The sequence below is a fragment of the Carettochelys insculpta genome, chromosome 2, assembly GCF_033958435.1.
Source record: "Carettochelys insculpta isolate YL-2023 chromosome 2, ASM3395843v1, whole genome shotgun sequence".
NCBI lineage: Eukaryota > Metazoa > Chordata > Testudines > Carettochelyidae > Carettochelys > Carettochelys insculpta.
In genome coordinates, this window is record NC_134138.1 from 124,662,542 (window position 1) to 124,687,076 (window position 24,535).

At 47.7% G+C, this 24,535-nt stretch overlaps 1 protein-coding gene across 1 annotated transcript in view; it reads left to right on the plus strand.

Annotated features, from left to right (window-relative positions):
- Window positions 1-24,535, plus strand: part of LOC142008281 (uncharacterized) — a 262,225-nt gene that overhangs the window by 117,090 nt on the left and 120,600 nt on the right. The window contains exons 16-17 of the mRNA XM_074985463.1: window positions 13,595-13,680; window positions 22,639-22,778. Coding sequence (XP_074841564.1) covers window positions 13,595-13,680; window positions 22,639-22,778 — 226 coding nt within the window. The remainder of the gene's footprint in view (window positions 1-13,594; window positions 13,681-22,638; window positions 22,779-24,535) is intronic.

Genomic DNA, 24,535 nt, shown 5'->3' on the forward strand with positions numbered 1-24,535 from the left:
TTTTATCTGGAGAAGGGCAAGCCCAGAGGAAATCTTATTTCAGTAATTTTGGCTCATGTAAATCAGCATAGCTTTATTGTCTACAGTGGGGAGCTACTTTGATTTACATCAGGTGAGTAGCTGGCTCAGTGTTTCCTGTAATGATAGAAAATAGCAGGGCCAGGCCCGCTAATGCAGGGGGGCAAAAGGGGCAACTGCATTGGGACCTAGTGGATTTAAGGGGGACCAGGTCAGCATCTGCCACTGCTGAAGCCTTGCTTGGGTCCCAGGCCCTTTTAAATAGCGCTACTATAGCAGCGTGTCAGCAGCTGTGGGTAGCCCCGGAACTTGGATATGGGAAGCAAGAAAGGAGATGAAGGGGAAGCACTCCCTGCTGCTTTAAACCCTGTGCTGGGGTTGGAAAAGCAGCAGTGGCAGTGTGGGGGCGGGGGGCGGAGCAGAGAACTCTGCCCTCTAAGCACAGCTCAAATCAGCAGAGCAGTAGTGGCAGTGGCAGCAGGAGTGGAAGAGGAGCTACCTGACACTTTGAACCCCTGCCTGGGTCCATGGAGTGGCAGGACAGCGGGATGGGGTGGTGGGGAGTCAGAGCGTCCTGCTGCTTTAAGCTTGGTGCTCAGACCAGACAGCGCTTCCCAGCTGTTCCTCCTCTCATCACTAGTCCGGATCAACCTCCAGGACTTCTTCCAAGTGGGATGTGTGTTTGGTCCCCTGTTAATTGAGGTAGGATTTGTTTGCTGTGGCTGCTTCCCTCTCTATCCCCTTTTCTCATCCCTGCTATGGGGGCAGGCCACACACACACTATCTCTGTGTCAACCTGTCTCTCACAGACACTATCTTGTCTCTGTGTGTGTCACTCTGTCAAGTAGTAATAACACCGCCACAAGTATGTTTTGGGAGGTGATTGTTACCGAGTCATGACAACATATAAGTTAGTGTGTGCATGCATATGTGTGAATGTGAGAGAGATGCACACTAACATACATACATTTTCCTGTCTCAGTGTCACACTCACCTCCCAACACGTACTGGTGGTGGTGATGGTGTTATTAGCAGTTGGTACTTTCTTCAATGCACCCATACGTTCTGTAGTTGCATTCCTTCCAAGTGCGCTATTTAGTGTTTCAGAAAATCTGTGCATTTCATAATTTTCATTTGTTTTGCACTTAAATTTAACTCTTTGAGCAGTGAGCTCTGACATGCCTCACTTCCCCTGGCTGGAATCATTATCCCTACGGTAACTTTTAAGGTTTTTTTTGGTTTTACTGGTGGTGTCCATCTGCACATATTTTGACGCACATAATGTAATATATATCTCATGTGCAGTCTTTTTTTTCTGTGCCGGTACCTGCCAGCACTGAGGACTGGCACCTCGGCAGCCCCAGCTGTGGGATTAGCTGGGGGTTGGGGGTGGACATCTGGCTGAGTACTGGCTCCTTCTGAACAAAAAAGGCTCACCTGGATAAAAAAAAGTGAGAAGAAACATGCCAGCGGTGCGCATTCAGCACTGCCTGTAGATCAGGAGGACTGGTTGTGGGGGGCCCATTGTCTCTGGTGCTGGAGGGAGGCTCTGAACACAGATATCTTAAGAACAAGCAACCCCTTACACGTGAAATGTGTTACACAGTATACATCGCTGGCAATGAATCTTTCCATTTGTAATGTACTGGTCTCTAGGAATCATGTTAAATGGAGCAACTGGTGGCTGGGGAGAAGCCGACTAAAAATGCCATAATGCCTGAGCTGCTGCTGCTTCTGTAAGCAGTACTTTTCATTGCATGGCTTAATAAGCAACTCAAACAAGATTCCATTACATGCAAGTAGTCACCATCTTGTATGTGGGATGGAAGAGATTAGAGCAACACTTTTACCTATAAAGTGGCAACTATGTAATCTTTTTCTTTTCCTAACACAGAAATGCTTGTTTTTAACACTCTGGTAAATAATTAACCATTTCCCCATTAGCATAAGACGACAATGAGTCCTTTTCAAGAGTTTGAATTAATCAATATCTGCCTTTAACTAGTAGTCCCAACATGCGAATTGAAGTGTCTTGTCTCACTGCCTTCACTCTCTTACCAAAATGGTAGAGTTCACTGCAAAAAAATCCATGTAGAAAAAACAGCACATACCACATATAACTTAGTGGTTAACAACAGAAATATCATAATATGGAACAGACTGTCTCCAAGTATCAAGTGGCCAATAACGCTGAAAAGCCCCAAACTGCTTCCTCCTAGCCCCTTAAACCTCTACATGGGGACGGGGACAGACCCAGCTGGATGGACCTGACGGTGGCCAGGCCTGAGGACTGCGTGGGCTGGGGTCAGATCCTCAATAAACTGGTTTGATGCTGAGAGTCACTGCAGGCTAGAGAGTGGGTGGGGGTAGAGGGGGGCACTGCACTGTCTGGTGTGCAGCCCCAGGGGACAGAGCAAGGGGATTCCCCAAGGATCCCACAACAGAGACAGCTGCACTGGAGCTCCTAGAGGTGTGTCCCAGAAGGCACAGGGACTACTCTGACAGAGAGGGGATCCCTGAGAAGGGGGTTACCCCAGGGACCACACAGAGCAGAGACCCAGGAGCTTGGGAGTCCAGAGCACCTGGCAGCCCAGCCCTCAGTCCCCAGCCCCTGCCAGCCCAGCCATGACCCCTGCCAGCTCAACCCTTGGCCCTGGCCTATGACAGTCCCCACCCCCCAGCCCCCAACTCCTGGTCCTCAGCCTCAGGAGTGGTTCCTGCCAGCCCCTGGCCCCAGCCCCAGCCAAATCTTTCCCCTCTACCCACTGGCTTAAACCCCCTCCCCCACTCAAACCCAGCCAAACCACTCCCCTGCATCTTAAACCTCATATGCAGCCCCAGCCAAAATGCTCCCCTCACCTGGGCCTCCCTACTTCACAAGCAGCCAAGCTCTGGTGCCACTGCTGCTACTGCTCCTCCTCCTTTGCTGCCACTGCGTGGCTCCCCCCTTCCCCAACCTTGCTGCACTAAGTAATGGAACTCAATTTAATTGGCTCAATGGCTGGCTGTTAAACCAATTAAACTGAGTTTTTTCGTTAGACTGGCAAGGCAGTACAGGGCGGAGAGTGGAGGAGAATTCATCTGGGAGATTGCAGCCTCCCAAGATGCAAATGGCTCCTTAAAGAGCCATTTGCAGCTTGGATGGAGCATTCTAAAGATGGCACTGCTTAACTGCACCCTCTCAGCTGTGGTGCCTCACTCGCCTTGCCCTTGTTACGGCCCTTACTTCCGTGTCTGGAATTGCTGTAAGCAGGCCTGAGCATAGCAAGACTGAATAGGTTGAAACAGATCTGAATATCAAAGCATCTATAGGTGAGCAGTCCTCCAAAAAACATGCTTAGGTTTTAATATAAAATGACATTTATTTACAAGACAGCAGAAGCTTTTGCTGATGATCTCGGTTGCTGTTATTCATTAAGTCTGTTATGGAGTAATTTAATGCAAAGCTTGTATAAGTTTCACAAGGCATATCACTATTACACACATTAAATTATGATGGAGCTTTGTCACTATACACTAACCAAAGTCTCTATATTCAGAATGAAAAAGGAACTAAACTTCATTTGAAACCATTGATGGTTTCCATAGAATTATGTAGGAACCAGAAATTATCCAGTAACTGATGCTTGCTTTGGAGATCGAAAAGTGCCTGTTTTCACCACCTCACCAGAAAGCAAATAATTCCCAAGTCTCCATGCCCTAATACATCTTACTTTTTTTTCAAACCCACCACTTAACTCATGGCACTGTCAAAATCCTCCACACCAGATAACATAGTTATAAATGTGAGTTGACCCTTAGTACGTAGTCTGTATATTTTTTTTTCATTTTTGGGGTGTAACATAGGCTATAAGTACATAAGAACGGCCATACTGGGTCAGATGAAAGGTCTGCTTAGCCCAATATCCTGTCTTTCAACAGAGACCAATGCCAGGTGCCCCAGAGGGAATGAATGGAACAGATAAGCACTGAGTGATCCCTCTGCTGTCATCCATTTCCAGCTTCTGACAAACAAGCTAGGGACACCATTCTTATAAATAGCCTTTGATGACCTTTCCTGCATGAATTTATCTAGCTGTTTTTTAAACCCTGTTACAGACCTGGTCTTCACAATATCGTCTGGAGGCCAGTGCTTCCTCCTCTCTCTGACCTTCCTGTGACACAGTGCCTATCATTTGTAAATTTATTTTCTCTGGTTCTGAGTGTTCTACAGCTTGTAGTTATGGATAGTAATTCATTTGACTCTAACCTACTTCCTTCAAACAATTTATGTTGGAAGGGTGACGTTCACAGCTGACTTATGAAGCAATGGTAAAAATACTGTGGGTCTTCATTATAGCATACCTCACTAAACTGCTGCTGTGGTATTTTGGCTTTTTACATGTCACTTGTTTCTATATTACTGTAATATACCGATGGAACAGCAATTAACTGGAAAAAAACCACAACAACTACTTCCATTAATATTTCCTTGCAGACATCATTTTCAAGGGAACAAAAGTGACACTTTTGAGATGCAGAATATTTTTCTCTTCCTTCGTCTAATCGGGTCTTCCACTTAGGTGGGGTTTTAGAAAGCTGACCCAAGTTGTTTCCTTCTCTTTCTCTTTCAATCCACTCCTCATGTGTCTGAGATTGGATTAATTCATACAAATGGGGAGGAAATTCTGTTTACACTAATAATTTACACTAAAAAATTGAATTTCCTTTCTTTTTATATGCTTGCAACCCTGTTGATTTCCCACATTGTACTGTAGAAGCCGAGTTGAGTCTATATTGTACGTCCTGTTCTGTTGTTCATGTACTGACTTGCCTTAGGTAGCCACTTCCATGTTTTTTGTCCCACTCCTGAGTGTCATGCTTTTAAAATCCATGCCTCCAGGACTGAAAGACCTGTTGTGGAAACTAGAAGATGCTTGGGCTGATCCCTGTGGCCGTTTCTACACGTGGACTTTTTCCGGAAGATGATCTTCCAGAAGAGTGCTTCCACACATCAAACAGGACCTCGAAAGAGCCACTCCTTCTTCTGGAAGAGGGCACCTACACATGCAATGGCGCTCTTCTGGAAGAACAGGGCAGGAAACAGCACAGAAGGGGTCACACAGCCACGGAGCCCTTCCGGGTCCACCAGCCACATGGCCCCTTAAAGGGCCCCCACCCAAACAGCCCCTCCCTGCAAATGCTGCAGAGGCCAGACAACTCTGTCCCCAGCCAGCCAGACCCAAGTCCTCGTCCAGCGCCTGTAGACCAGCAGGCATGGACCCCCAGCAGCCTCAGGACAGCAGGCTTGCCCTCACCTGCATGTTAGCCATTCTCTTGGCCACCCTCCTCAGCCTTCAGTGGAGGCAGAGGCCCAGGCCCGTGGGTTCTGCACCCCCACCATTCCTGCTGGGCCCCCGCTGACCAGTTCAGGGTGTCTGGACCCATGCCACCAGCACGGACTGGTGGGACAGGGTCGTCATGGGGGAGTGGGACAATGACTACTAGCTGCAGAACCTGTGGATGAAGAAAGAGACCTTCCTCGAGATCTGCAGCTGGCTCGCCCCCATGCTACGACACCAGGATGAGGCCGGCCCTCTTCCCAGAGAAGCGCATGGCCATCGCCATCTGGAAATTGGCCACCCCGGACATCTACTGATCCATCGGGCAGCAGTTCGGGGTGGGCACATCCACCGTCGAGTCTGTCATCCTCCAGGTAAGCCCTGCCCCACCGGCGGGAGGGAGGGACGGAGGGGACTGGTGGGCTCAGGGGACGCCAGGTGCCAATTGGGAGGGAGCAGGGCTGGGCGGGGGGCGGGCAGGCCTAGTCCAGAAGGGATACTACCTGGCTGCTGCTGGAGGGGTCCCTCAGAAGGGGCGGCCTGGTAGGGAGGGAGGGAATGGAAGGGGAGGGGGGCAGGGATCCCTCTGTGTATGCCCACGAATGCGCCCATTCCCCTGCAGGTCATGAGGGCCATCAACCATGTGCTGGTGCGGCGGCTGGTGAGCATCAGGGACCTGGACGCAGTTGTTGAGAGCTTCACCACACTCGGGTTCTCCCAGTGTTTTGGGGCAATCGACGGGATGCATATCCCCACCAGGGCCCTGGACCACAGTGGCAGCTGATACATCAACTGCAAGGGGTACCACTCCATTGTGCTTCAGGCAGTGGTGGACGCCCGTGGGAAGTTCATGGACATTTATGTCGGCTGGCCAGGCAGGGCACGTGATGCGCAGATCCTGCGGAATTCCACCCTGTTCTTCAGGATGGAGGCTGGGACATTCGTGTCCCAGTGGGAACGTGCCATCGGGGACGTCATGATGCCTCTTTGCCTCGTTGGCGACCCAGCCTACCCACTCCAGCCCTTGTCGATGCGCCCGTACACCGGCCACCCCATACCCTCCAGGAGCTGTTTAACGCCCAGCTCACACGGGCCCAGTATCCCGTTGAGTGCGGTTCAGGTGTCTCCTCACGCGCCTCCGTGTGGGGGTGGAGAACGTCCCGCAGGTCATGGCTGCCTGCTGTGCACTCCACAACTTCATCGAGGCACATGAGGGGACCCTGCCCTAGGGCTGGACGGTGGAGCTGGCCCCCCACTACCAGCAGCCCGCTGCGGCCCCCGACCGGCGGCTTGACCATGACAGGCTCTGGATCCAGGAGGTGTTTCGGGAGGCATTCACCCAAGGGGACTACTGATCCCTGCACCCCTCCCCACAGGCACCCCCTACACACACACCCATGTGCACATCCCACACCCCCAACCCCCCCACCCTCACTCACAGTAATCAGGGACATGGGGTGCTGAATGCTACCATATATTTAACCCTGAACCATTCCCAACATGACAAATGTAAATAGTAAATACTGAATAATAAAAATAACAACCAAAACCTGATAGGGAGTGAACTATATACATGGGGGTAAGCGGGCAGGGGCACCTCCACCTGGATGGGGACTGGGGTAGGAATATTGGGGGGCCCTAATCAAGGGATGAGGTGGAAGGCCGTGAGCCCCAGCACCTGTGGGCCCCCCTCCCACCCCTGGTGCATGGCCCCCTACGGAGCACTGATGGGGCTGGAAGCACTGGCAGGTAGGGACGGTCAGCATCCTGCCCAGCCTCAGTGGAGGGGGGTGGGTTGTGGCTCGGCGACCCTCCACAGGGCCCACCATGGCCACAATCCATGCTGCGATGTCCCTCAGTGCAGCATCGGGCAGGCCCGGGGGCAATAGGGCGGCCAGGGCCTCAGGGTCATGGACTGGGGGCATGGGAGCAACTGAGGGGCCAGCAGGGGGCCGGGGGGAGAAATGCAGGGGGGGCAGCAGGGAGGGGCTGGGGGGGCAATAGTGGGGGCCTCAGGGAGCACTACAGTGGGGACAACCAGGGGGGCCTCGGGGGGGCACTATGGAGGGACTGCAGGGGGGCAGCTGGGGGCCCTGGGGGCTGGCCTGCTAGGGCCCCGCACACTGTGTGGAGCATTCCCACCACATCCCCCCAAGTGTCCCGCCTCCACTGGAGCTCGAGGGCATTCTGCTGGTGGAGGGCCGCCATGTATGCCGCAACCTCTTCCTTGCGGCAGCTGCATTGGATCCAGCGCACCGGTGGCCGCCATGCAGCGGGGGCTGGTGTGGGCCCAGCTGGTGGGCTGCTGGGTCCTCTAGCCTGGATGGGACTGGTGGGCCCCAGGCTCCTCATCTGGCTGCCCCGGCCCTTGGATGGTACTGCTTTTGAGAGAGAGAGAGAGGGTGGGGGTAGAGGGGGAAGTCAGTACCACATCTGGGACCTGGGTGGCATGGCCCCAGTCTCCCCAGCTGGTTACCCCGTCCACAGACCAATGGGATGGGCATGTACCAGGAGAGGCTGCTCTGCAAGCTTGCATGCACTCACCATGGTGGCCACTGGGGCATGATGCCGGAGCTGGGGTGCTATCCATGGTGGCCCACCCTAGCAATGGACTTGTGGGCTGCGGGGAGCTCAGCCATAGGGGGTTCTGGATGTAGTTCCGCTGCCTGGAGGGGGCCTAAGCATGCTTAGGGGGCGCTTCATGGGAGAGGGAGCCGGGTGCTGCTCACAGGCATGGGTGTGCCCTGGGTCCTGACCGGGGACGGGCTTCAGGGCCCAGGGCTGGAGTTCATGTGTCCCCCTCCCCGCACTGTGCTTTTCCACTGTGCACACTTACCCAAAGTGGCCTTGTATATGTTGGGTGATGCCCAACTGGAGGGGACCTGGCTGCTGGTGGTGGAGGGCACCACAATGACGAGGGACCCGTCTGTGGACTCCTCATTAGATGGGACGTCTACGGTGGTGGGTCCCACATGCCCCTCCTCCAGTGTGGCAGGGGGCTCAGTTGCAGCTGTCTCCACGGTGACGCGGGGTGGAGAGGCATCATCTGCAGCCAGGAGGTCCTGCAGCTCCCGATAGAAGGGGCAGCTGGCAGGGGCACGGCCAGATCTGCAGGAGCTGTCCTGGGCCTGCATGTACCCCTGCCGCAGCATCTTCACTTTGTGCTGCATTTGTTTTGGTGTCTGGGAGGGGTAGCCCTAGGCTAGGTGGGCGAAGTCTGGGGTGTTCCTGTGGTGCCCACTGGTGTCCGGGAGGAGATCCTCGTTGTGCCAGAGCGCCAAGAGGTCCTGGAGCTCTGGCTCAGTCCGGGAGGGGGCCCTTCATTTTGGAGCCTGTTGGGGTCCTGGCTCCCCTCATCTGGGTTTCTGGGGCTCCCCTGGGCGGTGCGGGGTACCGGGCAGCTAGCCATCCCTGTGGGTCGGGACTTGCTGGGTGCTGCGGAGCCTCAGGGGAATGTGGCAGGCAGCTCTTCAAGTGCTGCCTGTCTCACACTCTCAGCTTCCTGTCACAGGGTCTCCGGGTCCTTGCAGCTCTAAAGGCTGCAAGGACCTGGTGACCATAGAGGCTCGCTGGGGGTGTCTAGAGCAGCCCTGCTCTCCAGCAGGCTGCCACCATGGAGGACTGCTTCTTCTGGAAGAAGCAGTCTGGGAACAGCTACATATGCCTTCTTCTGGAAGAATCTTCCAGAAGAAGGCCCTCTTCCTGTTTCTGGAATGGAATACAGAATCCAGAAGAGGGGGCACCTTCTTCCGGAAGAAGTCCGAAAGAGCATCTTACATGTGTAGAAGCTCCGCAGATCTTCTGGAGGAAGGCACTGTTCTTCCGGAAGATCTTGCCTGTGTAGAAACAGTGACTCGTAGCAGTGTAAATGAGAAGTATCTCAATTAAAAATATCAGGACTTAAAATATAATAAAATGAGTATATGCAAAACCAGAATTGGGTCATATGTAGAACTGGGTGAACCTTTTGGCACAAAACATTTTTTAAGTATGTTTAGATCGAATGATGCCAAAACGTTGTCAAAATCATGTTGATCTTGCTGAATTGTTTGGTTAAAAACAAACTTTCAAACATCAGAAAAATTAAAATGTCTTGCTTTATTATTTTATGAACAAAATATTTTTTACTTTTGGTTCAAAATGTTTCAGAACTGTCTTTATTTTTATTTTGAAAAATTCAAAAGTTTGAAAATGCTCAGAATCTCAACAGTTTGTTTTGCCTAAATGAAATAGTTGGACCCAAAACAAAATATTTACCCTATGTGCCACACGTTTTGAGTAGTTTTGTTTTCCATCCAACTTAAAAGCTATTTTTGTTCAACTTTTCATAATTGCCAGTGAATGGAAAAATCAAATTTTCACGAAACTGTAGACATATGGCTAGCACGCACTTTTTAGTGGGGTCCATCCCATTTCTTTTTCTCCAGTATTTTCCCATTTTAACCTTTAAACACTATTCCTTTTCATGCTGACTGTTTATCTTGACTGTGTCTGTTACACCCAGTCAGTCACCTTTCTTTTTCTCATATTATATCTTTCATAGTAATTAAAAGTGTGTAATAGTCACTTCAGTTTTAACCAGCTGTTCTGACTTGGGACAGCCCTTGATTTGCATTCAATGCACAGTCTCCCTTCACTCCTCCCAGCAGCATAAGAACTTACACACCGTTAGCTCTTCAAGAGGAACCCTCAGATTGGAACTCCCTAGTAGAAAATGGAACACTAATTGCAGGAGATTCCTGACTCACTCAACCCAGAGGGTAACATCCAGCATGCACAGCACGTCGTGTGCAGATGGGACAGAAGGATGTATTGCATCCAACAGGGAATAAGGTGATACATCCTTCATTACCAAAGGTTATCTATAGGCATCTCTTGCTAGAGGCATGAGGTACAGCTGATGCCTCTAGATGCATGACTGAACAGGAAGATGATTTTAGCTTTGACCCTCTCTTCCCTTTCCACCCCAGTTTTAAAAATGTGGGTCCCCATGCATTCTGAGGAACTTGATAGAGGCCAAGACACACCTTTGTGTCCCAAATCAGGTGCGAGGAATGTAGAATTTATACTGTTTTTTCAGTACTTGAAATAATCAAGATTATTGCTCTCCTGCATTACCTTAATCCAGAAATTAGCTTCATCTGGCCATTCCTCTCTGAGTCTAGATGTTACTAGCAACATAACCACTCTGCCCTAGCAGTGGAAAAGTGTCATCAGTTCATTTTTTCATTTATTCAAATATATACCATTTGTTTTAATGTGGAATCTGCTTGGAAGAGCACTTGATTATAGGTTTATATTAGTGTGGCTGAAATATGCTTTTTACTGTCTTAATCAAACCCTTGCAAAATTGTGCTTCATCTCAGTACAATTATTTTTGATAAAAAACACATTAACACAGAAATGTCATGTTTGCACTTGAACTTTAGGGTAATGGTAATATTTGTCATTGCTAATGCTATTTTTTTGCTATGTTCTCTTCATCAAACTGCTCGTATATTTTGGGGACTGTATTACGTGCCCCTAACTGTCAGGAGCAGGATGCAATTTGAGTCAATTTACTGAGAGAATCGCTGCTAAGTGGTATATTTGGACAGAGCTGACACCTTTGACATTTGACATTTTCTCAAATAGCAAAAATAACGCTATTTAAGGATATGATTTATGGATACTGTGTGTCAAAAGAATTTCTGTGTTGTTATGGTTTGCAGTACAACTGTTAGAATTTTTTCACCCCTCCAATTGCTGATATGGTGACTAATTAGTGCTTTATTAGTGTTTTTATTGTCAATTCTAAAGTGTTATAAAAAAGTAAAGTGAAGTTTAATAAAGTAGAGCCATGCAATTTTTTGTTATTTTTCTGGGAGCTACTTTGTTTTGTGTATTGAAGATGGTTTTTTTCATAGTTTGGCTTTTATAAAATACATTTCCTCCCTGTAACTAAGAACAACTCCTATGGTTAAAAATTGGACTGGAGACTGTAGATGTCTTTCTGATTGCTGGCCTCTATTAAAAACTTCTTAAAATAATAGATAGATTTAATTCCTCAAGCCAAAGAAAAATGATATAATCTTAAGTATTTTCCATATTTATTATATTGATGTGACATGGCTGCAGAAAAAAAAAGGCGGGGGGGAGCAAAATCTCTTGTATTGCAAGTTTTAAATGTACCAGGCTAAGGTTTACTTAATTAGAACCTCCAGGCAATAAAGGAGCCCTTTTTTAAATTCTGTGAATCTTAATATGCTAAATAATGCAAAGCTTCAACTCTTCAAGCATGAGACACACATCTGGCAGCTTAACATTTAAATTACAGGAAAAAAAAACACTTCAGTTGTAATTTTCATGAAGAAGAGAATGGGAAATGTATTACAACTAAATTTAATTTCTTTTTAGATTTTTCATCCTGTCTAATTGCAAGCATTTTGCGTCTTTCCTTTTATTTATTTATTTATTTTTATGCAGAGGATTTTTTTTCTTGGCATTTCTTGATCTTTAATTTGAGCTCCTTCTCACTGTTTCAGCCACTGAAGAATGAAATTGTGTTTTTACTTAGCAAAAATTGTACAGAGAAATCTATCTTAGGCTAAAATAATGAGCTCAGTGGTACAGAAAATAAGGAGAAGAATGGAATTTCAAAGCGTCACAAATAAAATACAACAGGCATGAGACATGACTAAACAACAATTTTGAGTTGGTTCCAACTTTGTTTTAATTTTTCAATATTATTGTTTTCTTTATTTTGGTATTTTGTGGCTGTTTTAATGCAAAAGTAATTACTGATTTTTTCTTTCAATGTATTTCTCCAAGAAACATTGACAAATGGTTAATTATTTCTGCAAAGGTCTTTTGGTAAACCATTTAAAATATGGCAAATTAAAACATTAGCACAACAAAGGAAAAAAAAACCCCAATAACCTGTAATTCCAAGTGTGTACACTAGAAAAAATATTACTACCCTGGCCCTGCCATATACGCTTTTAGCTTATACTTAAATATCTATGCAATATATATGCAAAGTACTCATAATATAAATCCGTATAGTGATATAGCATGTGTGTGTACATGTACACATACATCCTCACACATTACTGGACAGGTACTTAAAGGGTGCATATTATCATCGGGGACTTCAGTGGAACTCTGACAATTTATACCAGCTGTGGATCTGATCATTTATATTCTGGGTTCAGTGTGCGTGTGTCTAATTATATAAAACTCTGTACAAACATACATAGGTACACGTGCATGTACAAATAAATTACTGTGTAAGTGCAGCATATGCATACACTAATCTCACAAGAACACTTGATTAGCCACTACTGATTGACAGTAGAAGTATGTGAATAATTAAGCATACTATTTGCCTGACCTGGTTATGTTGTGTCTTTCCAGTGTCACCCCTCACGTCTTCCATTCTGACTAGCACTGAGTTTAATGTAGCTGGAGAGTTTTGTTCACATCATCGGTCATTCTTCATATGAGACCATGCTACTTTGTAGCCCTTCTGTGGTGATGCTGACAACTGCTGTTGCATGCAAGCTGGCACTTTGGATCTACTTTCAATAGCATTCAGCATGTAGCAGAATTGATCCCATGGTTTACACAACAAAGTAACCAACACACTTTATGCTGAAGAAATAAATTTGGTGGTGTTTAATATTTCTTACACTATTATTGTTCTCGTGTCCTTTGTCTCTATCTATCCAAGGTACTTCTATGGCCCCTGTTATGATAGTATCTAGGTATATCATACTGTTCAATGTATTTACATTCACAATACCTCCAGGAGAAGGGACGTTCTCTTCTCCTTTTACACATGGGAAACTCAGGTCTACACTGGCTGTGGAAGATTGAATGAGGAAGATCAGTCTTCTGGGGCTCTGTTTCATGGTTGGTGTTGACCCTGGAACTCCTTGCCAGCCAGCAAGGACTAAGCAATGTCGACAGTAGGAGCGCTCATATCGACATTCTGCAGTGAAGACAGGGACCAAAGTTGACAGCTGCAGAATCGATTTTAGGTATGCAATTGACCTATCTAAAATTGTGTAGCAGCCATTGACATTTCTGGTAAGCAAAGACTAGCCTAAGACACAGGGTGGTCAAGTGACTTGCCCAGGTTTATGCAAAAAGTTTATGATAGAACATGGAATTGATCATGGGTTTCTTAGATTCCTGGCTAGAATGCTAACCAGTTCCCCCTTGTTTCAGGCCTTTTTAAATATAAAATTGTATATGTATATTTTTGCTTGCAGGAAATTATCCTTGTCAAGTTAGCTCAGGTGGTTCAGATAAATATGATTTGGTTCCAGTGAAAGAAGACCAAGATACATCTTACAAGGTAAGAACAATATTACACTCCCTATTAAAGTACCCATACCATTCCCTTTTTACTAAGTAATGTTTCTCAGAAAACATTTGCTGGTACAGTTAATTAGTAACCTTAGTAGTAACCAAAGTAAATAGCCTTCTGAGTAGGTTTTCCTGGGCACAGGGGAAAGGAAAGCAGCTGATATTACAGTAAATTTTTATGGCTGAGAACACACCTTTCCCTGAACTGCTAAAGACTGGCTAAATCAACCCATTTATAAGTTACCTTTCTACCTTTGAAGTAGTTTTAGATTCCTATTTTCTGTGCTGGTTTTGCTGTAGTATTACAAATTTATTTACTCTAGTTCCTGCCTGTTTTCTGTAGAGGATACCTTATTGTTTTGTTTTTTGAAGTTACTGTTGTGGATTGGACTAGAGCTACCACAGCACCCATATGACTGGTGGAATTTATGCGGGAAACTGAGGCACAGGGTGAAATGACTGATAACCTGGAAGCCAGTGTGAATAAAACACATACTTCCTAGAGTCCTATTTCATTGGCAACACTGTTTCCCTTTTCTTTAATTTGCCTTTACTCATATCTGATCTATACAGGTCAGTCCATTAGAGGAGTGAATCGAGAGGAGACCAGGTCTATTTATTCTAGATCACTTTTTCAGTCTTTTTGAAATTTTCCCCTTTTAAAGTTTGATAGTACACTGCAGAGATCCAGGGCAGTTTTGCTATTAACGTAACTGGAAGCAGGATTAAGATCTTAGCACAGACATCCACTTAGTAATCTTCATTAGAACGCTCTCACAAACCCAAGCTCACCAATCCATCATCCAGCAGAAAATGATGTAGTACATCTGAGCATGTTAACTTCCAAACTGTATCTGAGTTTCATCAAATTCAAATGAGACAAACAATGTAATTCCAATCCTAAACCTATGGCTCCTTTGTCACTTGTCGAATTGCTGTTGTTAATATTCTTGATCACCACCAAAAAGCAAATCCTTGTAAATTTCCTTAAACTGGCATGAAAATAATTCTACCCCATGTTCTGAATCATGGAAATGAAGGGCAGAAAGGGATCAAAAAGGGTCATCCAGTCTAAAGTCCCCTGGGCTGATGTAATACCTACACCATCTTTGACCAAATTATTGTCTAACCAATAATTAGAAGCCTCTAGTGATGGGGATTCCATAAATATTTTGGAAGCTTTTTTCAGTTCATAACTATCTCATAGTCAGAAAGTGTTTCCTTCTATCTAACCTAAATGCCCCTAGTGCAGATTAAGGCCGTAGTCCTAGTCCTACCTTCCGTGGACATGGAGAACAATTAATTGAGTACCAGAGAGTCCCATACATAGGATGTTTTGGGCAGCCACACTAGGCTCTGAACCTTCCAGGGTGGGGGGTACCCTGCAGTGGCTGCCCCAAGCATCCTATGGATGTAATGTTCCCCCATATTGAGGTTAGTCCATAGGGCCCAGGACAGCCTGAGGGATTAGCTTGGTGAGAGCACTGCACCCTCTCTCAGCTGAGTCCCTCCGCCTCACCGCAGCTGTGAGAATCAAAGTATCCCAACCCTTGTCTCAGCCTGTTCTGTTTCACAGGCTTGGGAAAGCAGTGCCCCTTGCTTTGTATTTGTGCATTTGGTTTTTCTTTCACCCACACGTTTTTTTGCACTTTTCTTTATTGAATTTCATCTTATTAGTGTCTGAGCAACTTTCTGAATGACTTTAGCTACGTCTACCCATGAATGCTACATCGAAATAAGCTATTTCGATGAATAGCGTAATACACGTCCTCAAGGGCTGGTGCCGTCGACATTGAACGTCGACGTTGGAGAGCACCACATCGAAGTAGGCGCTGCAGGGGAGCGTCTACACGCCAAAGCGGCCCACATCGAAATAAGGGTGCCAGGAACAGCTGCAGACAGGGTCACAGGGCGGACTAGCACTTCCGGGGCAACAGCAAGTCGCTCCCTTAAAGGGCCCCTCCCAGACACACTCGGCCTGCACAGCACGCGGTCTGCAGAGCCAAAGGCACGCACACCTCGGCGAAGCAGCATGGACCCCCAGCAGCAGCAGCAGCAGCAGCCAGAGGTCCACACAGCCGCCCCTGCAGGAGCAGTGCTTGCTCTGCTCAATGCCATGCAGGAGGCAGCTGATCACCTTCTAGTCACAGAAGAAGAGGAGCTGCCCCCAGGGGAGGAGGAAGCAGCCCCAGACCCTGCTGTCCTCCGCCCCACCCCCCGCTGCACACGCTGCCAGCTGTGGAGCTACCCCATGAGCACCGAATGGTGGGAGCGGCTGGTGCTCGGCGAGTGGGACAACAACCGCTGGCTCCAGAACTTTCGCATGAGACATTCCTGGAGCTCTGCCAGTGGCTTACCCCCGCACTGAGGCACCAGGACACCGCCATGCGGTGTGCCCTGAGCGTCGAGAAACGGATTGGCATTGCTGTCTGGAAGCTGGCCACTCCAGACAGCTACCGATCTGTGGGGCAGCAGTATGGCATGGGCAAGGCCACTGTCGGGGCTGTCCTCATGGAGGTAAGAGGACCCATGGGGGGGGGAGCCCTGGGGGTGGAAGGGTGCCCTGTGGGGGAGGGCCAGACACACCCTGCACACCCCTCACTGGTGCTCTCCCATGTCCTTCCCCTGCAGGTCGTCTGTGCCATCAGCCCCCTGCTCCTCCACAGGCTCATGCGGCTTGGGGACCCGGATGCCGCCATCGCGGAGTTTGCCAGCCTGGGCTTCCCAAATTGCTTCGGGGCTCTGGATGGGACCCATATCCCCATCCGAGCTCCAGAGCACAGCGGAGGACGCTTCCTGAACAGGAGGGGCTACCATTCGGTGGTTCTCCAGGCCTTGGTGGACAGCCGGGGCCGCTTCCTGAACATTTATGTTGGCTGGCCTGGCAGCACCCACAACACCCGGGTGTTCAGGAATTCGGGCCTGTGCCGCCATCTGGAGGCAGGGGCCTACATCCCCCAGCGGGAGATCACTGTGGGGGACACCACCATAACCCCTCTGCGTCGTTGCAGACGTGGCATACCCCTCCGGCCCTGGCTCATGCACCCTTACACGGGCCATCTCTCAGCCAGCCAGGAGCGCTTCAACACATGCCTGAACCATGCACGCCAGGTGGTTGAGCGCACTTTTGGCCGCCTCAAAGGGCGCTGGAGGTGTCTCCTCACCCGCCTGGATGCAGGCCCCACCAACATCCCCCAGATTGTGGGCGCGTGCAGCGCACTCCACAACCTGGTGAAGAGCAAGGGGGAGGCCTTCTTTCAGGGCTGGGCTGTGGAGGCTGGCAGGGCTGACGTGCAGCTACCTGCTGCCCCCAGTCACCAGGCGGACCCTGAGGGGATCCGGGTCCAGGAGGCTCTGCGGGCCCATTTCGACCAGGCTGTGGGGTGAACACTGGCAGGCCCCCAGTGCACCCCTCCATCCTCCACAACACTCCCTGCCCCCACGCCCACACCACAGAGCACCCAAGAGCACACCCCCCGCCACTTTTCTTGCAAATAAAAATAGACCTGTTGTTTTTGAAACCACAAAACAGTGAATTCTCTTATTATTAATGCAAATATATCTATATATATCTATATATATCTATATCTATAAAATAGTGGAACAAAAGGGGGGAACTATTTACATGGGGGGGCAGGTATCTTAAAAGAACAGGGGTCTAACCCAAACTATATACAAAATAATGGGGATATGTACAAAGGGGGAGGGGGGGCACATCCTGGACCCCGCATCCCCTACTGTCCAGCGCCTGGAGTTGGCGGGCACGACCCTCGCCTCGGCCTCAGCCCTGGCCGAGGCTGGCTGGGGGCCGGGCGAACTGGCAGATTCGGCAGGCGGGTGTCAGCAGGCCCCAGGTCCCCCTCGGCGGAAGGCCCCGGGGTGGCGGACGGTGGTGGGATGGCGGGTGGAGAAGCGGGTGGAGCGGCAGGTGGAGCGGGCAGGGCGGGCAGAGTGGCAGCCAGCGCGGCATGTGGGGGGGGGCCAGGTAGTCCGTGATGAGCTCAAAAGTGCGCATAAAGGCTCCCCATGCCTCCTGGCGCCAGGCTGGCGCCTGCTCCTTCAATTGCAGGCGCCGCTCGTCTACCCGCAGATGCCACTCCGACACCTCCAGCTGCCGCCGGAGGGTCGCGAGCAGCTGGGGGTCCGTCGCCGTCCTCTGGTGGTGCTGGGTCCACCATCGGCCCCACCCTGGGGCTGGTTGTTGTTCCACTGAGGGGCTGGCCTGCAGCGATGGCCCCGGTGGGCTGTCTGGGACCACTGACACCTCGCCGGCGCTCTCTGGGCCCTCCGATGGTGCAGCTGTAGAACACGGGGAGAAGAAGATTGGAGACAGCTGTTAGTGTGGCCCCCGAGCTGTGGCCCTTGTCCCCCCACCCCTCTGCTGCTGGTTCCCCATCCCCGTCCCCGGGAGATGCTGCTGCTGCTGATGGGTGTCCCTGCCCCCCCCCGGTGGACTCTAGGTTCCACTCCCCCCATCCCCAGGGATGGGGCATGGCACTGTCCTGCTGGGGGGGCAGGGGCTGATGCACTCTTCTGAGGGACATGCCACTGCTGTCCTTGGGGCCATGGTCATCTGCGCATGTGGAGGGCCCTGGTCATGTCTGTTGTCCCCGCCCCTCAACCCCAGGGGTGTGCACCAGGGAGGTACATACCTGACTGTCCACTCCCATGGTCGGGGGACACCCTCTGGGTGGATGCCGTGCTGGAGCTCCGGGATGGCAGGATTATTTGGAGCCCCCCGTCGCTGGAGGAGGCCTCCCCCTCCTCCTCCTCTGGCGTCCCGGGGTGGGCTCCTGGGGGGAGCTCCTGGGGTGCGGGGCTTGCCTCCGGGGCGGACTCCGCCTCCGGGGCCTGCTGAGGCTCGTCGGCCGAGGTGTCAAGAGTGGCCAGCAGGGAGGAGGTGTACTGGGGGAACCAGGATTTCCCTGAGCTCCCTGTAAAAGGGGCAGGTGGCGGGGGCGGCCCCAGATCCGCTGGCCGCATCCCGGGCCCGGGCGTAACCCTGCTGCAGCTCCTTAACCTTACTCCTGACATGGTCAGGAGCGCGGGCAGGGTGACCCCGGGTGGCCAGGCCCTCGGCCAGCCGAGCGAATGCATCCGCGTTCTGCCTCTTGCTCCCCATTACCTGGAGCACCTCCTCCTCGCTCCAGAGCCCCAGCAGGTCCCGGATCTCGGCCTCCATCCAGGAGGGGCCCTGCTGCCTCTTCCAGGGCTGGCTGCCAGCCTGAGAGCCCTGGGGGCACTTGGGGGGCTGGTGGGCGGCCATCGCAGTGGGTGGGGGGTGTCTTGGGGCTTCAGGGAGGCGTGCAGGCTAGCCGCGTGTTACTGCTGCTACCTGCATGTGCTCTCAGCTTCCTGCACAGGAAGGCAGGGGGCGGGGAGCTTTAAGGGGCCGCTGCACACGGCGACCATATAGCTCAGGGGCTGGAGAGAGCGTCTCTCAACCCCTAAGCTGATGGCCGCCATGGCAGACCCCGCTCTGTCGATGTTGCGGGATGCGGCTCGGCTACACGTGCCCTACTTCGACATTGAACGTCGAAGTAGGGCGCTATTCCCATCCCCTGATGGGGATAGCGACTTCGACATCTTGCTGCTTTACGTCGATGTCAACTTCGAAGTAGCCGGCACGTGTAGACGCGGCTTTTGAATGACAAATTTCTCTTCTTAAGGAGAAAAGCCATGCCGACTTAAAAAACAAAAATAAAACCCAAAAAATAAAACCCCAAAACCATAGCAGGCTGCTGAGTTTGCTGAAACCACAGACTTCCATGCTGATCAGTACCCTCTCATCATCATCTTGTACTCCCTCCTCAGTTTGTGCCAGTCTTCTCTTCTGCCAATATTGTGAAGTTCTGTGGGGCAAGGACCATCTTCTTGCTCTGTGTTTGTACAGCACCTAGCACAGTGGAGTTTGAGGTCAGGACTTGGCACTTAGGTAATTATTGATGATAAAACCAACATATGTCAATGATTTTTTTTTCTGGTTCAGCTCTCCGTACCTTTTAATGTTGTTCATCAAGATTCTGCCTTCCGCATAGGTGACTCATGGTAGCACTCAGGAGGTGCACTGCCCTCCATACTCCTGCCAAAATTTTAATCGCTAAATGGGTGTCCCCACGTCTCCTCCTTGCACTCCCTGCCTGGTTATATGAGAGGGTCTGAGAGTTCTGCTTCCATATGCATTCATCTTGGTGCCCCATGAAATGTTTACCAGGCATTTTTGTCTTAATTTGTTTCCGTGGGTCCTTCTTTCTTTGCACATAAGTGTTCAAAGGAGTGAATAAAGAAAAACAGCCATACTGGCATATAAGAGGGAATTCCTCTGAAAGAAAGAGCATCTGTGCTATCAGACAGGCTGACGTTCCCATTTTCTAATGGCATGGCCAGTGATCTGGTCAATTTGTGAAAAGGCATCATGCCGTTTTAAACAGATGGGCACATGTTGCCCTGAAACCACATCTGAGTATCATATGTATATTCTCAGGGCAGGCTATATCAGTGGAGCTTCCTACATGTTTGTCATTCCTGAGTATTGACACTCATAGTTCAGAGAATGTGTTCCTGCAAAATTACCCTGGGCTAGATTTACTGTAAAACATTTTTAATGCTTTTAGTGTCCCATAGGGAAAATAATTGATCGCGTATAAACAGTATTCAGAATAATTTGTTCCACTGCTTCATACAGTTTGAAAAACAGTGTTAGGATATTGTTAGACTTTTAAAGCCATATTTGCTACCAGTAGAATAACATTCAGCATTTAAAAAAAATCCAAATTCACACCCTCCTTTTCACCCACCCACAGAGAAGAAATTGAGGAAAGAACTAAAGATTCCCTCTCATTCATATCATTGAATTTTTGGGTAATTGTCCCCTTTATGGAGCTCTGTAAGGAATAGGACAACCAGGACAATCACAAGAGCCATTTTAGAAATGGAGGACCAGATCCCAAGGGTAAAGCAGCATAGCTCTTGCGGTAGCAGACTGAAGGGAAGCGTTAACTACCTTTGAAAAGGGACCAATGGTGTTGCAGGAGCCTTGCTAGTGGCTAGCTCCAAACCCTGTCTTGTAGTGGCCCCATTTCAGCAAGGTACTTGAGCACTTGGGTAGTTTAGTACTGAGTAATTCCATTGACTTCAACAGGATGAATGTGTCAAGGTTCCATGCTGACTTAGAGTCTCTGTGAGTGAACTGGAACACGGAATGGATCAGTACAGGGAAGTGCTGACTCCAATTATTGGGGCATTTAAATCTGACTTTAAAAATTGTAAATTACCCCCATTTCATAAGGGAGTCAGTGAAACTGTACAAATCCAGGTCAACAAAATATTGTGGCATTTGAAATCAAGACACGGGGTCTGAATTTTGTTACTTTAGTCTATTTCTAAACCAGGTAGGGGAATTTTCAACTAGATGATCCTTGTATCATATGTATGAAGCAACTATTTAGAACTGACTACTAAAGAACTGTGTGGCCTATTCAAATGTAATGAGGAGTGCAGCAATTTTTTTGCACGATTCATTATTTGCCATCAGTCTTCTCCTTTCCTATTTTCTTTTCATCTTTCAGAAAAAAATATCTGAAGTACTTTGCCTAGTTTTTGAACTGTGTTTTTTTATATTTATTATTATTACTTAATTTTTTTTTTTTGTGGAGAACAGAAAGGGTTACATTAGTAGAAGAAATGATTTACAGAACGAGTTAGGCTGGATATGTATGTAGAACCTACTCTGGGTGCGATAGAAGAGTAAAGGTGTCACCCTTTTTGTTGTTGTTATTGCCGATGTGTTGTATACATTTATGTTATTAAGTGACAGTTATTAAGGACACAGTCATTTTTGTCATATGATCTTTATGAGAAATGTGTGCCTTTCTTAGGCCATCAAATTGATTTTTAGTTTTGAGTTTTGTGTATGATCAAATATAGGCCAGTGAAATTCATGCATATTGCTTTTATTTAATAGCTCTTTAGTACCTGGTGTTTTACCCTCATGAATTTACTGATAAACCATAATGAAGTCATCCCTTGATCTTTTTGGTAAGCAAAGTAAGTCAAGCTCCTCAGATCTCTCAGGCTACATCTACGCTACAGCAATGTGTAGATCTGCTGGCAAAACGTCTGTCAACAGATTGCGCCTACACATAAAAGCAGATCGAAAGAGCAATCCACTCTGTCAACAGAGACCAGCCAGACTGTCTGGCCCTCTCTTGAGAGAATGGCTGAGTGGTAGCTCTGCAAACAGGGCTGCTTGGTGAACTGAAAGCTCTGTCTGTCAACAAAAGGGTCCCAGAGCATCTATGCTGTACTATTGTCGACAGAAGCAATATTCCTCAATGTGGAGAGGGGGTAACGCTGTCCGGAAAAGTGCTCTGGTTTGTCGAGACTCTGTCGATAAAACGCCTTTTGAGTATAGACGCTCCCTTAGTTTTGTTGACAAAGGCCCGGTTTTGTTGTCAAAACTCTGCAGTGTAGGCACATTCAGAGGGAGAGATGTGGGGCAGCATACAAGGATTCCTCTGAGCACCCCCAAAGGGAACGGGAATGGTGTGGAAATGCTACCTGTGAAGACCAATCCACTTCTTCGCAGGATAGCAGAACAATGCAAACAAAAGACAGACACAGGTGTCAGGGATCGAGAGGAGAATGGATACTACAGTAAGCTTGTTGGGTGTGAGTCACCACTGCTTCCCTCCAGGTTTGCAGCTGTGTAATACAATGAGGCAGCAGGCCCACAAATGGAAGTTAAGGGTAAAATGGAATTGTCAGCTCTAACTTTGCATTTATTAGTTCTTGCCTGTATGTGTTAGTTTTCTTGATATTAGTTTCATATTGTGCCCTGATGATTCTGCATAGGTGTAACAATGTAAAGAGGCAGTTGAAACAAGGTTTATACTTCATTTTTGTTGCCACTATTGAATGCTTTATTTATTATTGTTTTATTTTAAAGATGAATCTAAATGATCCAGCTGACCAACACTGTCTAAGCAAATCAAGAGCTGTGACCAGTGCAGCTGAGAGAGAAGGTGAAGCATCTTCACAGATTACTTCTTATCTAGACGACCTAGAGAAGTATAGATTTTCAGTGTGGTAAGCAATCTAAGTATTAAAGAGCCTTATCTAGATCTTATTTTTGTTGGTTTATATAAAATATTATACATCAATTTTTGTGTGTAATGTGTATGCATAAGTGATATATGTTCATACTAACAGAACATGCAATTTGCAAATTCAGGCCCTTAGAAGTTCAAAAATGCCCATGTTAAGTTTGTTGTGTAAGCTTAATTCTGCTCCCTTGGGCATACACATTGTGATACAGTCTATATTTATATGAGCACATTGTGTCTTATGTGGGAACTCTGCCTCATTCAGTGTGCAGGGTGGGCAGTGTTCATTTAATACTGTGTTTTCTGCTCAGTGCATAGCCCCAGGCCTTATTTAGTAAACACTCTTCAAATCCTGTTCTGTGGACAGAATTATTAATTTCCTGGTGGAGTTTTATATAGGCATTCATCACTACAATGTCTGAGTGCTTCACAACATTAATTAATTTATTTTTACACAGCTGTGTGGAATGAATGTGTTATTTCTATTTTACAGATGTGAATTTGAGAAATTAATTTTGGGGGCTCAATTTCAGAGGCTGAGACCTGATCCTTTTTTGAATGCTTACCATTTGAAAACATTACATGGAAAAAAAAAATTGACAAAACCATTTTCTGTCACAGTACCGTTTTGTTGAAGCTGAAAAGCTTCAAAATTGTTTAAATGTTGCTGAAATTTAATGTCAGGGTTAGCTGGAAAAAAGTTTTCATCATATCAAAACATCTCTTATGACAGTTTCAACATGAAATATTTCAGTTTTTTCTTCAGAAATTGCTTTTCATTTTGACCTTTTATTTGTCCTATATAAAATAAATGTGTTTATAAAAAGGTAAACACAAAAGAAAATATTTCAATCAATCAGAAACATTTTTTTAATTTGCTCTTGTAGAAGAGTTCAACATGTGGGGGGGCTTAGTTCTAATCAGAACAAAGGTTAATATTGAAATCCCAAAATTTCACGTGAAGTGGGATTCCCATTCTCCTTTCATATCTCTGTACAATACTTTATCTGCTCAAGAAAGAGTTCAGTATTTCTGCAAATCTGGATTTCAAGTCATGCATCCAGAAAATAAAGAGCACACAATGAGTGACCACTTGTGAAAAGTTTGCTTTAAGTGACATGTCCAGAATCATATAGGAACACCAGTAGAGGCAGGATATAACCTCATACTTCAGAGTAGCATTCAACTTCCTTTATTTTGAAACCATCCTTTCTTTTTTCTGTAGTCCCCTGCTCATTCAATATAGACCTTCCAACTTCTGCAGCAAACAAAGGGGTCCTATAGATAACAATCTGCTTCGTGATGCAGCCTTGAATCAATCACACCCAACAGTCATGAAGCACTGAATAAGATAGGGGGCCCTGTGGAAAAAAGTAGCATGTGACCATGGAGTTAAAGACTATATCATAATGCTGCTGGAAGTTTTGGCTTTTACATGGGTGGATAAACATATGATTCTGATCATCTGTGGTAATTAGAGACCAAAAGAATTTTTTAAAAAGGCAGTTATTAAAGCTGAATGTTAACGCCACATGATCCTTGCCACATCCCGATGTTATATTCTGCCTACAAATTTTCCAGTTTGCGAAAAAGAGACTGCATCATTGAACACCCTAAACTGTATTAGCTTGATACTTGTGGAACATTAGTTTGGTACTCGTGTCTTACAAAATTACATAAATCCAGTCAGTGTTGGTAATCAATCTCTAAGCAATGTTGACTTTAGAAAGAACAAAATAT